Source organism: Jaculus jaculus, chromosome 8 (assembly GCF_020740685.1).
Source record: "Jaculus jaculus isolate mJacJac1 chromosome 8, mJacJac1.mat.Y.cur, whole genome shotgun sequence".
In the NCBI taxonomy this organism is placed as follows: domain Eukaryota; kingdom Metazoa; phylum Chordata; class Mammalia; order Rodentia; family Dipodidae; genus Jaculus; species Jaculus jaculus.
In genome coordinates, this window is record NC_059109.1 from 33,659,723 (window position 1) to 33,676,600 (window position 16,878).

The 16,878-nt window shown below is 40.2% G+C and overlaps 1 protein-coding gene across 1 annotated transcript in view; it reads right to left on the bottom strand.

Annotated features, from left to right (window-relative positions):
• Window positions 1-16,878, bottom strand: part of Gfral (GDNF family receptor alpha like) — a 94,998-nt gene that overhangs the window by 56,971 nt on the left and 21,149 nt on the right. Inside the window, exon 6 of the mRNA XM_045156977.1 lies at window positions 11,989-12,239. Coding sequence (XP_045012912.1) covers window positions 11,989-12,239 — 251 coding nt within the window. The remainder of the gene's footprint in view (window positions 1-11,988; window positions 12,240-16,878) is intronic.

The following is a 16,878-nucleotide window of genomic DNA, read 5'->3' on the forward strand; positions in this document are numbered from 1 at the left end:
AAAGGCTACAGAAAACATATGACATATCCCCCTATATATCCTAAGGTCTCTGAGAATAGGTGAACTATTAACATTGCTTTTGTAACTCAGTCCTCATCAGATATTAGAAAGAAGATTCAGAAAATAGAAGGCTTTGTGGGTCAAATTTTTTCAGAGTTAATAGAGATTGCTGGCAGGATATGTAATAATAAAGACACCCCAGAAGATAGGCTAACAAAATTGGCTAAGGTTATGGTGGCAACCTTCCAGAAGGCACAAAGCCCCAGTGAGACAGCCCTTATACTTTGTTCAGTATAAATCCTTCTGAAAGGCAAATATAAACTGTGCTAAAAGTGTGCTAAAGACCTAAAAGATGCTTTCTTTAGTGTACTATTGGCAAAGGGAAGTCAACCCATTTTATTTATTTATTTTTTGTCTTTGAATAGATAGACTCAGAAAAAGGCACCAGTGGGCAACTATCCTGGACTAGGCTTCCACAGGGATTTGAAAACTCCCCACCCTCTTTGATGAGGCTCTTCATGGAAATTTTCAGTCTTTTTTCAAGGAAACACCTGAGGCAACTCTCCTACAATACATAGATGAGCTCCTCCTAGCTGCAGGGACAGAGGAAGAATGCTTCTCTGCCACAGAGCATCTCCTGGACAACTTACAACATTTGGGCTACCACATGTCACCCAGGAAGGCTCAACTGTGTGTGCATAAGGCAACCTACTTGGGATGTTAACTCCAAGAATGTAAAAGTATGCTGTCAGCTTCTAGGATTCAGACCATTACTTAAATCCCCACTCTGAGACAGATCCAAGAGTTCCTCAGTGCTGTAAGCTACTGCAAAATTTGGATCCCAAGGTTTGCTGGATTAGCCAAGCCTCTATGTGAGGCCAGTAGAGGACCAAAATTTAAAAAAAAAAAAAAGTTGTTAATTCAACTCAAAATGAAAAACAAGCATTTCAAGAACTAAACTCAGCTCTGACATCAGCCCTGCCCTTGGCTTCCAGACTTAACCAAACCCTTTCACTTGTGCATGGATGAAAAGAAGAGGAGAGCCAGGGGCATTCTAACTCAAAGCCTGGGGCCATGGCATTGCCCACTGGTCTACTCATCTAAAAAACTAGACCCAGTAGCTGTTGGTTGACCCCTTATCTCTGGGCTATTGCAGCGGCTGATATTCTGACAGAGGATGCTGAAAAATTAATCTTGGGCCAGACTTCATCAATTATGGCTCCACATATGATAGAGATTCTTTTAAAGAGCCCACCGCCCCCTCCCAGACTGATGACTCTCCAATTCTTACATAACTCACTATCAGGCCTTGCTCTTAGATCAACCAAGGATAAAGTTTCACCAAACCAAGGCTTGGAACCCAGCCTCCCTGCTGCCAGAAAATGAGACATCAACCCCACTGCATGACTGCCTGATCACCTCTGCCTTCCATGGACTCTTCCCAGACCTGACAGATGTGGCTTGGCTGGACCCTGATCTGGTGATGTATTCTGATGGCAGAAGCTTTGTTGTAGTCAGAATCATGTATGCAGAGGTGGCTGTGATGACTTTGGAAGAAACCCTGTGGGCTGAGGCCCTACCTCAAGGTACATCAGCTCATAAAGCTGAACTGATAGCACTGACCATGGCTCTGATATTGGGGAAAGACAAGACAGTAAGTATTTGCCCAGACAGCTATTATGCCTTTGCCATGGCACATGTACATGGGTCCATCTACTTGGAGCGAGGGATATTAACAGAAGAAGGCAAAGACGTTAAAAATAAAAAATGAGGGCTGGAGAGATGGCTTAGCGGTTAAGCGCTTGCCTGTGAAGCCTAAGGACCCCAGTTCGAGGCTTGGTTCCCCAGGTCCCACGTTAGCCAGATGCACAAGGGGGCGCACGCGTCTGGAGTTCGTTTGCAGAGGCTGGAGGCCCTGGCGCGCCCATTCTCTCTCTCTCCCTCTATCCGTCTTTCTCTCTGTGTCTGTCGCTCTCAAATAAATAAATAAATAAAGTTAAAAAAAATTTTAAAAAATGAAATTTGGATTTATTGGCTGCCATTTGGATGCCTGCTAAAGCAGCCATAATCCATTGTCTGGGTCGTCAGAAAGGTGAGACCACAGAAGCAAGAGGGAACAGACTGGCACACCTAGCCGTCAAGAGTGCTGCCTCTCAGCACCTGTCAGATTGTCTGGTCTCCCTCCCAGCACCTTCTCTTCCTGTGCAACCAACATGGAACGAGACCTACAGCTCACCTCTCATCTGATAAAGGAATAGACCCCAGAAAGATGTTATCAACTGGAGAATCAATGACTATTGCTGCCCAAAACCCTATGGTGGAGACTGGCTAAGCAACTACATGAAGGATCTCACTTAAGAAACAACAAGCTAGCCAAGCTAAGAAGGAAAGGGTTCTTCTTGATGGACTCAATCATCAAGGACACTGCCACCCACTGTTAGGCAGGCCAACAGACAAATGCCTTCTCTGGTAAGGTACCACCAATGGAGGCAAGAGAGCAGGGGACAGAGCCAGGTAGATAATGGGAAGTTGATTTCACAGAGGTAAAACCAGATCATTGTGGATATAAATACTTACTTGTTTACGTCGATACCTTTACAGGATTGGTGGAAGTTTTCCAGACCAAGACTGAGATAGCCCAAATAGTATTTTTAAATTGTTAGAGGAAATACTTCCCCACTATGGGTTGCCCCTCAAGATAGGATTAGATAATGGCCCTGAATTTATGTCAAAAATCACTTAAAAATGACTAAAACACTGTAGATTAATTGAAAATTACATTGTGCCTATCGTCCCTAAAGTTCAGGGCAGGTAGAAAGGATAAATCAGAACTTGAAGGAAATTTTCACTAAATTAACCCTACAGACCAGCAATGGAGGGGTGAGAATCCTTCCCTCCACCCTTTTAAGGGCCATGTGTACCCCTTATGTAAAAAGAATTACTCCATTGAAAATTATGTATGGACACCCCCCCACACACACACATTCTTCCCTGCATGGGTCTTGAACAGATAACTGACTTTACTAATGAAAGGCCTCTTCTGTTCTATCCAAGTCTTACAAACAGTCCAGGAGTACACTGTTCCAGCAGTCAAGGCTGTTTACCAGACACACCCTGTTTGCCGCCATCCCTTTCAGCTTGGGGACGGAGCTTGGATCAAGTCACACCATATTGGGACATTGGAAGGGCCCCCACCAGGTCATACTAACCACTCCAATGGCTGTGAAAATGGAGGGGATAAAATAAAAGAGGATTAGACTTACTTTTTATGAAACAAAGAGGTCTATGTATGGCTTTAGGTAAAATTTGTTGCTTTTATACCAGTCAGGTATAATCCAAGATATACTGCTTTAGTTAGTGAAAATCTCAAAATAAAAAACAAAGCTTCAGAGACAAGCCACTGATGATTGGTTTCAGCCTATGTTTAGTTGGTCTCCATGGCAAACTTCCCCTATCTCTTCTACTGCTGGACCCCTGATACTACTTTTCTTAGGCCTTACCATAGGACCCTACATTATTAATACTCTAAGTGGATATATAAAGAATGAAATAAGTTCTGTTAAACTCATGGTATTGCAGACACAATACAGCCCCTTAGATAAAATCACCCTAGACAATGTTCTTCACGAGTCAGGGATTTGACTTAATATCCTATGGGGGGGGGATGAAAAATGGAATGTGAAGGGACACAGTAGGCCTGGTTAAACATCCTTCTGTGGAGGCCTTACCTTTAGGCACACATAATGGTGGCCACCACCTAAGTTGATCTTTCTGACAGATAAAGGAGAAGTTTCAGGAATCATTACCACAGGCCTTATTGCAAAATGAAGGTGTTTTCTGTTATCTAAGAAATGGGATGACCCCTCTGTGCAATGTATTATTTCCTTCCTGTACCTCTCTGTTTCTAAATATCATTATGGTTACATAGCATAGCATGTTTCTTGCCTCTCTTCCACCTAACTTTGCATTTTAATTTCCATCCTGTTTTTTATAGTGAACATCTTGTGGTTTTCTCCCAGCAGCTTGAGGCTGCATCCTGAGATCCTGAACTCAGGGATGCAGACCTGGTGCACCAGCTTTCTTCTTTTTCTTTCTTTTTACCCAATAAAACTTTTTTTTTTTTTTTTTTTTTTTTAATTTGAGAGCGACAGACACAGAGAGAAAGACAGGTAGAGGGAGAGAGAGAGAATGGGCGCGCCAGGGCTTCCAGCCTCTGCAAACGAACTCCAGACGCGTGCGCCCTCTTGTGCATCTGGCTAACGTGGGACCTGGGGAACCGAGCCTCGAACCGGGGTCCTTAGGCTTCACAGGCAAGCGCTTAACCGCTATGCCATCTCTCCAGCCCTAAAACTTTGTTTTACATTCCGTGAGCTACTTGTCTTACTTGTACGACACCAGACCCATAACAGAGTAACCTAAAGAAAAGCAAAACAATAGTATAATGCACAGTGTTGTCCCTGAAATGTGACCTATACTCATCTGTCCACTAATCCAACCCATCACTCTTTTATTTGCTTCTTAAAATGAATACTGTGTGCCAATATAGTCTGGAAAAACTGGCATGAGTGACTATCTTGTGCCTGTATTGTCTAGAAGCACTGGCATGAGTACAACAGGCTATCTGGAAATTTTCATGATGTTTGTCTTATTGGTCTTTGGACTTCTTTTGTCAGTCCTGGAGAGGTGAGAATGCAAAGAGGCTCTGAGACCTAGAGTTGGTGACTGAATTTTTACTACGCATGGCTTAGAATAGTGGCTCCCAAATTTGGCTAAAATCAGAGATACCTGTTTGTTAATTATTTATTTATTTTTATTTATTTATTTATTTATTTATTTATTTATTTATTTATTTTTGGTTTTTCAAGCTAGGGTCTCGCTCTAGGTCCGGCTGACCTGGAATTCACTATGGAGTCTCAGGGTGGCCTTGAGCTCATGGCAATCCTCCTACCTCTGCCTCCCAAGTGCCGGGATTAAAGGTGTGTGCCACCATGCCTGGCCATGAAATGTTTGTTTAAATGTACACTATTGAGGTCTGTCACAGGCCCATTGATTCAAAATTACTGATGTTATTAATATTAATCAGATCTATCTATCTATCTATCTATCTATCTATCTATCTATCTATCTATACATAGAGAGAGAGAGAGAGAGAGAGAGAGAGAGAGACATATGTATAAAGAGAAAGAGAGGGAGGAGAGAAATATTCAGGTTCCAAAACTAAAAATTAAATGTCCCTTCATTCTTTTTGGCTTGAGCTTGTGTTATGACCATTAAAATCTTCACTTATAATGGGAAAAGTTAAGGAACCAGCTAGCTTCTGTGAACTCTCAATAGAAAGTCACAAATATGTATATAGTCTTTGCAAGGTATGATAAAAACAAAAAAAAAACAAGAGTCCAATGGACCAGTTCTAATTCCACAAGGAAAACAATGTTCTGAGAGCAGAGGACTTTAAATGCTCACATTATTTACTACACGACAGGCACACGTACACTGGGTCTTATTCATGCTCTGCATGTTCAGTGTCTGGTAACCTCCTACTAACTGATTGTATGGCATGTCTCTTCAGTTCTGGAGCAAGGGCATGCCATCTGTCATTGGTATTGGGTGTTTCCAGATCAATTAAGTTCCCAGTTCCAAGTTTAACAGTAGCATACCTGTGATCATGATGCATAGACAGAGGCCATATACTACCAACTCACCAGAATTAACCCTAACTGGCAGTGGAGAAGGGAAATCTTCCTACAGGCATGGGCCAAAAGAGTCATAGCCAGTAAAGTGTTTCTTCCAAAATTTATTTATTTATTTAATAGTTATTTATCTATTTATCGTGTGTGTGTGTGTGTGTGTGCTCTTGGATGTCACTGCACACATATGGATGTCAGGAGAAAATTTTTGAGTCAGTCCTCACCTTCTAACTTGCTGGAGACAGTGTCGCTCACTATTTATTGTTCATGGCTCTGTTTGCAAGTTTCTGGGAATTCGTCCTGTGTTCACCTCCCTTGTCACTGTAGGCACAGCAGTGATTCAGAAGCACACCCCAGGTCAGGTACTCAGAGTTGCATAACAACTGGTTTGTCCATTGCAATATATCCCACCCCAGAGATAGATTTCTCATTTGGAGAGATTAAAAGAGCAAACGTGGAAGGATGTACACAAAAGAATTCAGAAAGGGACATATTTAAGGATGCTTTACCTCAGAGAATGTCTTCCACAGCCAGCAAAGCTAGTGAAATTGACAGTGGAAGTCTGACAGTGTCTCTCTTTAACCTTCCTGTGCTTGTGCAATGAAGAAGGACACTAGACGGGTAATAAGAATGGTTATGCCTGGGTCCGGTAGATTGGAGTGATCAAGATTCTGCTACCACCAAGTGGCAAGTGACTACCCTGGCCCCAGCAGCACGAAAGACCTCCTGCCACTCATCTTTTGGCATATCAATGGTTGATTGGTATAACTATCACTATTACCCTTCTATCTTAAAGTAGGCAGTACTCTGGTTATAGAGTTTCTTTCAAAAGGCTTGCTAGCAGACATGGTTCCACAGACACATCTTGGTACAGCACCAGCCTGGCAGCACCTCGGGTAGCTTACACCATTCACCTCATCATTCTCTCTACAGCAAGTTTCTGAAAATGCAGCGCAAACGTGAACATATGGCTTCACTCAGCCTTCCCGTGTGTGCTATATACAAGTTCCAGAACGTGAGGCTCATGGGGCTACGACAGGGAGTCAAGGGCAGGGCTCAAGATAAGTGTTTGCCTTTGTTCTCCTGTGTTGATAGTTCTGAGGCACTTTACACACAGCCTCATGGTGAGATCCAACAAAGAACTAGCTTTAGTTCCTTGAACTAGAAAATGCCATACAGAGCATATGTGCTGACTAAATTTGCAACCACTTCAGAGGTCCTCCCAAATAGCCCCACACAGTACATTGCTTTGTGCTTTGTCTCCCAACTTAAATAATAGACACATTCATGCAGGATTTTGATCTGTCCAGCATACAGGAGCTTGGTTCTAATGATAATTCATTATAATGAGCTTAGGGAGACAAGTTTCTATATGTTTTGTTAGTGGCCATGTGTCAGAGACCTTCTAGCTCAACACCAACCTCACTTTTATTTCTATCAGGAACACCCTTTGAAGATGAGTAGAAGTGACATGGGGTACCCCGAGGACTGACCCATGCACATATCTATTGTAATCCTGGCCTTCTACACAGGCAGAAGAATGAAGTATCATGGAGCTAATGAGAAGAGGGTATAGACACACAGTGGAAGAACTGGGAATCTCTATAGAACTATGTGGCAGCTAAATTCCTCTAACCTTCAGCTGTTCCATTGGTCATTATAATTTATGTAAGTGAGAAATAAATTCTTGTGTCACTCTATTGATATTTGGTTGATTATCAGGTGTAATAGCTGGTGATGTAGAAGCCTTTTTAAAAAATAGGCATGTTGAAGTGGAGATGCTGCCACAGTACAAACCTGAAAGAGACAGGGCTGGAGCACTCGGGCAGTGAGGAGAGGCCTACTGGAGGCTGTGCAGACACATAGCCTTTTTCCTGTTTTACACAGGTCAGTCATTTGGTACAACTTCAGAGGGAGAACAAATATTTCTCAACTCAGAGAGAGGTGAAATGATTTTAAAAAGCAATAACTTGGTTACTCTAGGCTGCATTGTATAGGGCTTTATAATAGAAATGGGGACTTATGTAGGAATTGATAAGGATTTCTTTTTTTTTTTTTGGTTTTGGTTTGTTTTTTGTTTCTCAAGGTAGAGTCTAACTCTAGCTCAAGCTGACCCTGAATTCACTATGTAGTCTCAGGGTGGCCTTGAACTCCCAGCATTCCTCTTACTGCCTCCCAAGGGTTAGGAGTAAAGGCATGTATCACCACGCTCATCTGATAAGTTTTTGTAAAAAGAGATAATAAATAAAATATGTACTTTCATGCTGGGGAGATGGCTCAGCAGTTAAGAATGCTTACACATAGGAGGTTCTTTGGCTGGAGACTGCCAACTTTAACTCCACTGAACCCATGTAGAAGGCTGAGCATGGTCTCACATGTCTGTAACACCAAGCCATGGGTTGAGGGAGACTGGAGAATCACTGGAGCTTGCTGATGAACAGTAGCTCTGGGTTGAGTAAAAGACCTCATTTCAAGGAAATATAAATGTGGAAAGAAGAAAAGGAAACCAGTTGTACTCCTTTGGCCTCCAGAGTTGCCATATCTGCACACAGATATCCATAACCACACTAAACACATACTCTACACGAGCATACCAAAAATATATGGACTTTCCAATATTCAGTAAATATTATTGCATCTAGGTCTCCAAGATCAAAGAAAAGATTAGGTAATCTTGCAATCTTTCCACTTTCAAAAGTCCAGTATTTCACTTAATTATGTAACAGTCTCTATTGTGGGTATTCTTTTCACTCCAGGCTATTTTGTAGATTATCCCAAATCATTAAGAGAGAAAATAGAGGCAGAAGGAAAGATAAAGAGAGTCATACACGAGACATAGAGGCATAGAGACATAGCCTGAAAGAGAGGTAGACACACACAGAGACCAACAGACAAATAGGCGCACACACACACACACACACACACACACACACACACACAGAGAGAGAGAGAGAGAGAGAGAGAGAGAGAGAGAGAGAGAGAGAGAGACAGAGAGAGAGACAGAGAGACAGAGAGACAGAGAGAGGAGAGAGAGTGAGCCAGTATTAGAGGCAAGAAAGCCAGAAAATGAGGAAGAACTTGAAGTTAAGTCAAGAAAGCACTTTTGTTATCGTGGATACTGGCAAATGAAACAAACCAAAAAGTAAATAGATTAGAAATTTAACCCATGCTTAAGGGATTATATTCCCAATGAACCCAATGTTAGCAGTAAACTTCATAAGAACTATCAATCCTTGAATTTAAATGAACAGAATTTTTTTTTAAATAACCTTATGTCCCTCAAGGAGGGCATATTTTTCTGAACCTATTTTGCATAGAACCTTGGAGAAGAAGAATGTCTCAGGAAGAACCTTTCAGAGGATAAAATTAAAGAAACAGAAAGCAAAACTTAATAGATATGTGATTCAGAATCCAATTCAACCCAGTTTCAAAGGAAAAGGATGAGTATATTGAAGAATATACTAAAAGCAATTCCTATGATTGTCTCACAAAGAAACTGACTGTTTTATACTTGTGCCTTGAGGACTTAAACAGAGTTAAATTTAAAAGCAATACACCAATATGTCTGGTTGCAGGAAATTTCAAAGCAGAGTAACACTGAATCTATGGTGTGGCGTCTTCCATCTGCTCTGATTCATATTTACAGCTGAAATCTGCTATAATTATTACGGAGATTGCCACCATTAAAGATAAGCCGACAGCTCTTCACAGGAAAATAGGAAGGAAGTCCCAAGGGCAATACTTGACACATTGAAGTATCAAGATAATCAGAATGCAAATTATTTGGAAAGGAAAAGGCCCACAGGAACCATGCTGAAGAAGGTCTTTGCTCTGCAAAGTCAGCACACAAAGGCTGCTACAACTAAGGCCATACTCAGATAGATGGATCAATGAGTAAAGGAGAAAGAAATTGAAACAATGAACTCAAGCACCTCTTTTTGGAAAATTTGGCTATGCAGAAGTAAAGATAGGATGTTATTGGATAGTTGGACTTCTACTTGTTTGTTCTCCTTACACACAGACAGAGACCCTTGAGGAGGCAGAGGAATGAATATTCTATTCTATTTTTGGTATTACAACAAAACAGACAGCATGTCAATCACTGTACCATAAGAAAAAGACTAATAGCTCCCAAATTGCAAATGAGACCTTCAAACACACACAAAAATTAATGAAATTCAATGTTAATTCATTGTTTAAATTGATTTGTATTTTAAAAGTAGAACTTAAACTGATGTAGAACATATATATCATGCATAATGGTAAAATGATTCTTTTAAGATCAAGATAAGAGAATGGTATACACAATCACCTCTCATATTGATCATTTTATTGTGGATCTAGAGTTATGAAAGAGGACAAGTATGGTTATTGAAAAATTATGACTCTCTACACAAGAAGCACAGAAAAGTTCCATAAATTGTTTAACTTTGAGTATATAACACATTTGCTACATATGAATTTATATAAAAAGGGCAATTGAATTTCCATACTACAACTATAAAAAGTTTGAAATGTTCCCTAAAAAGATATGATTTTCAATAGGTCAAAAATTTATCAATACCTATAAATATAGTACAGTTGTATAGTTAAGCAAGTAAATTATTGAAAAGTATTATTGTAAAAAACTTTGAAAATTATGAAAATGAAAATATGCATAATAGGTTGGGATGCTCAAAATAATGTAAAAAGGTAGAAACCTATCAAACAGCAGGTACAGGGTAGGGAAACTTAAGGTCTATAAAGTAGAGTCAAGGGCATCAAAGGATGTGCTGGTGGCTGAACACCTGCTTCTCAGGGGAGAGGACATGAACACATAGTAGCAAAGATTCCAAGCTCATCTAGTATGCTCTATTATTTGGATGGGCATTTTTCATGCAACACAAATTAAAAGATAATTGCTTTGAGAATTTACAGAAAAGAATTACAGAACACTCAATCCCAAGCTCAGGAACCTTCTGAGCACAGCATAAGTACCACATGCCTACAAACAAGTGCTTACTGATATCAATACCCTGCTATCATATTATGTGATCAATAGGATTATTTGGGACAGCAGCCAGTAGGTAAGGGAAGTGTTAAATGCAGGATATCCAGCATGTTCTGGAACCTCTGCTTCCTAAATATAGTCTCACACAAAGAAAAATTAGGCTCTAGTCCATTTTTAAAGCTTAGTTTTGACAGAAGAATGACAAGCTTTAATTGACAGGGACTTGGAGTGTACTGGACAGAAATAGCTTTTTTCTTTATAATTTCACAAGTAAAACAAAGCCAGGGTTCTGAATGATCCACACCTTACAGAGTTCTAGGAAACAATTTTAATCTGTTAACCTTCTTGTCCTGGTGTATAGACCAAAAAGTCAGTAGTATCTACTTTGTGGTATTGCTAAGAGAAAATGATTGGATCAGACACTGTAACAATGTGCAAGCAATTATTGTAAGACTGACTTGTGCACATCAATATTAATTATTTTTAGATTAAATTATGCTTCCATAGTTTCTCAAAAAATATCAGATAATGCCATGTCGGTAGTAGTTCAGTGAGTGTCAACATTGAAAAAGCTAGAATAAGATAATAAAATTTCTAAAGTAATAGAGTCCATTGCTTAGAAAAAGCTGATATAAAATGTACTGCTTAAGGAAGTCTGACATAAAATAAGATTGAGGCAGTGCTTCTGCATTAAACAGATGTGACAAGCTGAAAATATCCTACAGTTTCTCTGTGCTTGGCTATGTAAGTTGCTTTCCTCAATGATATGTGCACAGTATTATAGAAGGTGACACTTTATAAATACCTGTTGCTATTGTATGAGAGCCTTGGGTTACATTGCCACCAGGAGGACCATGCCACACCCACTGAAAGTATCTGTTCATCATCAGCCTCTGTCAAACCCATAGATGAGAAGAGTTGCTTGTGTGATAATCTCAGACAAATATGTGAAAAGTCAACTATAGACAATGTGCAAAACTATGATCATTATACGTGGCTAAACAGTTGTTGCACTAAACCAATGTTTGAGGAGGTTTGTTACTTATCAATGGATATTTGATGTGTTCAGTTGTATAAGCTAAATGTTTTATTCATTTGATATTAAAATGAAAACATTATCATTGCTAGTAACTTATGATATAAATTAAAACGCACCACTTTCTGATAAGTGAGGAGAGCAAACACATAGAATATAATCAAAATAGTAAATGCACATTGTCTTTGTAAATAGATTTTTTTTTTGACCACTTACTATAGTATACTCAAAAACACAGACAGACAGATAGATGCCCTTTTATGTGGAGAACTTACTGAAACATGATTTTCTATGAAGGATATGCTGGGAAGTCTTGCACAATGACTCCTCATGCTGTGTGGTACCCTTACAAGTACACTGCACCTGAAGGACTGTCCCCAAAAGTCCTATGTGGGCTACTCTGCAGGCGTCACTCCCTGAGCAAGTAAGGTCCCGTCCATTTAACATGCTAGCGCATGTCACATCTTCCTTGCACTTTGCAGTCACACGTGGCCAGCATTTTGACAGAAATGTTGTATAGTGCTTCCTAGAAAAATGAGACAGATTGGAATCAGTCTATATAAAGTATTAGTTTTCATCCCTTTGTGAGGAACTTGCTCCTAATGAAAGACTGGAATGGAATGGAATACCTCCTAGATACCAGTGCATAGCTGAAAACTGTATATTCCAGAATCCCCAAAGAAATGTTGAAGAAGCAACAGGGGACCCTTGCAAATTGCTGACCTTTTGTGAGGTCAAAAATAGAGGTTAAGTTGGTGATTTCATGAGTTGATTTTCCTAGTTAATAATTTTATTACAGTGGGCAATTATTTGGAGATTTATGAAAGGCTTTGTGAAGTCCAGTTTGGCTTTGTAGTACGCATTGGCCTATTATCTCACACCAAGTAAATTCAAATAAATTTTCCAATCTGATTTTCTGACAGAACAGGAAATACTTTATTCTAGTTCCATATTTACAAGTCAACCAATTAGAATTTACAAATTGTAAAAGTACAAATTGAAAACTGTTTGAGGGTTCTTATCAAGAAGGAGCATGTTGATGCTACTTTTTCATTATTGGGGTAATATGTGAACAGAAGCAGCTTGTTGGAGGAAAGGCTTTATTTCAAGCTCACTTATTCCTGGGGAAGCTTCATCATGCTGAAGAAAATGGATCACATCCATAGATCCACAGCAGAGTGTCTAGTCCATGAGGTGCTTGCTGGGTATGTAAGGTATCTTCGGTAGATTCAGGTTAGGTGTTGTAGATGAGTGAGACTACGTGTCAATTTTTTTTCTGTGATTAGGTAAGTTCACTGAGAATGATCTGTTCCAGGTTCAACCATTTTTACTCAAATTTCTTTATGTCGTTTTTTCTTACTGCTGTATAGAATTCCATTGTGTAGATATACCACATCTTAGTTATCCATTCTTCTAATGATGGACATCTGGGTTGATTCCAGCTTTTAGCTATTATGAATTGAGCTGCTACAAACATGGTTGAGCAAATCTCTCTGGCCTGTGGTTTGAAGGTTTCATGGTAGATGCCCAGTAAGTGTATAACTGGGTCTGTTAGTATCTCTATAGTCAGCTTTTTCCAGAGTCTCCATATTGCTTTCCAAAGTGGTTGTACCAGCCTACATTCCCACCAACAGTGAATGAGTGTTCTTGCTTCTCCACATCCATGCCAGCATTTATTTTCATTTGATTTTTTGATGTTGGCTATCCTTATTGGGGTAAGGTGGAATCTCATAGTTGTTTTAATTTGCATTTCTCTGATGATTAGGGAGGATGAACATTTTCTTTTTTTTTTTTAATTTATTTATTTATTTGAGAGTGACAGACACAGAGAGAAAGACAGATAGAGGGAGAGAGAGAATGGCGCGCCAGGGCCTCCAGCCTCTGCAAACAAACTCCAGACGCGTGCGCCCCCTTGTGCATCTGGCTAACGTGGGACCTGGGGAACCGAGCCTCGAACCGGGGTCCTTAGGCTTCACAGGCAAGCACTTAACCGCTAAGCCATCTCTCCAGCCCGATGAACATTTTCTTAAGTGTATGCTTGCCATTTGTATTTCTTCCTCTGTGAACTGCCTGTTCAACTCTGTGCCCCATTTTGTGAGTGGGGTGTTTGTCTTCTTATTGTTTAGAATTTTGAGTTCTTTGTAGATGGTAAGACTCTGTTGTTGAAGACTCCACATATTTCAGCAGCAAGGTCACTGAGAATTCCTGATGGAGCTGCGCTGCCTCCTCCAAGTCAACCAGGTGACAGAAAGCTGGAAAAAGCCATGCTGCATGCAGTTCAATGGGAGAGAGAGAAATCGCCAGTGGAGATACTTAATAGTGAACACTGTAAGCCTTAAGTTTGGCCAGGCAGGCCAAATGAGCCAATGGGTGCAATAGTGGCATATCTCTTATGGGAGAAACCAACCACTCTCTAACTGGACTGGAGGCTAGCTTCATGGGAGGGAGTAGGCCCCTGATACTGAAAACTTATAATAGGGGTAGTCATGAGCCCTAGGTGTGTAACATCTGCTGGTGTTTGGCTAAATGGATATACTATGCTCACCAAACTTCTCAGTAAGCACTTCTCTTAATGTTTCTACCCATTTATTAATACTACTCTCACTTTTGGTAAGAGAAGCTTCTCTTTTCAGATGTTATTAACCTTGGGATGATTCAGAAGGCACCATGGTGCTGAGAAGTGACAGAGGAATGCTCAACACTGAAATATCTCTATAATACCTTCTAAGGTTCACAGTCCATTGTGGAAAGAATGCAAGAGCCAAAGGAAGGGTAGGACTCCTTATAATGTGCTTCTCCAGACACAAAATGGCCTAGATATCCACGACTTCACAGTGCCTGACACCACCTACACAAGACCATCATAATAGGAGGAAGAGATGATGATATCAAAATAAAAGAGAGACTGTTTCAGGGTGGTAAGAGGCATGATGGGGAGTAAAATTTCAAAGGGGAAAGTGAGAGGAGTGAGGGAATTACAATGGGTCATTGTCTACAATTATGGAAGTTGTCATAAAAAATTTTAAATTAAAAACTTAAGTGCAGAACTTTCAAAGATAGAAGAAAAGTATATCACATCTTTTTAATGTATTTAATTTCACCAAAGTCTTTGGATTGGTAGGTAAACCTGAATGTTCCTATTGAGAAAAGCATCAAGTCCATACAAGTCCACCTGAGAACATATTGATATATACTATAGCTTAATAACTTTGGAATCCTCTTCAAGTGGAAAAAATATCAATGGTCAATTATTCTGCTAAGATCTTGACCCTTATTTTATAGGATATACATTATAGGGAAGCAATTACCTCTTTTAGACATTGTTTTGAAAGCTAAAGTGATTGAGATTAAGAGACACTAATAAGTCAGTTTAACAGGAACCATCAGAAAGGTGACATAATTTAAGTGTTTTAGCCTTTGTCCACTAGTAAAAGAAAGGTAACAATAATGACACCTTGCTCTGACCCAGTACACTTTGAAATACTCGTTGCAAAGATCAATTTTGTCAACCTGGTAGAATTAGAATCACCATAAAAGGCAATCACTAAGGCTGTTGGTGAGGGAGTTTCTAGAATAGGTTAATTGAGATGGGAAGATCCACTCTAACTCTGGCAAGTACCATTCCATAGGCTGGGGTCCTGGACTGAAGAAAAAAGGAGAAAGGTAGCTACAGATCAGCATTCATGGCTCTCTGCTTCTTGAGCAGGGGTATAACCAGGGCCTTCATTGCCCTGCTCCTGGCTGTGCTTTCCATACTGTGATGGACTAAATTCCCCTGGGATTGTAAGCTGAAATAAACCCCTCCTCCCCTAAATTGCTTCTGGTCAGATGTTTGGTCAGAGTAACTAGAAAGTATCTAATACAGAAAATTTTTACCAAGAAATGGGGCTGATGCTATGACAAACCTGACCATATTGTTCCTGGGCTTTGGAACCAGTTTGTGATGAAGAATGTGGAAAAGTTTGGAACCTTGGGCTACAGAAGCCCTGTATTGATGTAAGAAGAGCTTTAGGCAGTCATTCTGTCAGATTGATGGGGTCACCTAACCATCTGCCATGGTTTCAAAGAGTTTCTGAGGTGACCAGGGTTGGAGTCCCTGTGAGGAGGCTTGAGAGGCTGCTGAGTGGCACAGGGTTTGAAGATGCCAGAACCATATATGCCTCCCAAGGAAAGGTACGCATTGAGATAGGAGCTGCTCTGAGAGGGTTGGGGACATGAGTACTACAGGCTCAGAGCTAGAGGGACAGGGCTGTGTGTACTGCAGAGAGCACAGTAGGAAGACAAGGGCTACCCAAGTCCTTGGGAGCTCAGATGATTCCATCTAAACTTTCAGATGTGGGACATGGAGTTTCAAACCTGAAAATTGTTGTGCTGATCTTAGTTCTTACTTTGGGCTAACATTTCCTTGCAATGCATTCATTACTCACTTTGGATTGGGGAGGTTTACTCTGTGTCATGGTAAATGTTGGAAGTATGTAATTTGCTTTTTAATATTACAGGGCCTCACAATTAAGAGATTACCTGAATTTCAGAAGAAACTCTGCAATTACACTTTTGAACAGTGTGAGAACTGATGAAGTCTATGGAAACAAAGGGTGGAAAGTGGTAACTAAAAAATGATGTGTTTGAGTGTAAGTTGACATGGGATATAGAAATGATAATTTCATCAACTTGATGATGGGATTTAGAATTGCTTAACTGAAGGGCTTGTCTTGAAGGAAGTTTCTGTATTATTTTAATTGAGGTGGGAAGTCCTCCCCTAAGTGTGAGTGTCAATCCATGGGCTTGTCTGGACCGAATAAGAGGACAAATCTATCTCAGTCCCAGCACGTATCATTCTTTGCTTTTTGATTATGGACACAATGTGACAATCTGCTTCATGCCTTGTCATTTTATTCTACCTAAAAGTATTTACCTAATTATGTGTTTCTGACCAGGTAAAAGATGCTTTATTCTTGATAATACAACCAAATGTGTTCATAAAGACCCCAGTGAGAAAAAGAACCAAGGAACACCGGACTATATTTATCAGTTTACTCCTCAGCATGGTTACATGCACAGGTACCATCTGGACTCACCTAGCTTGAATGAAAGTTTAACAAGGGAGTTAGATCATCCACAGTCTTCTCAAAGTCTTCAAGTACTGCTCCATTTTGCCTGGATTA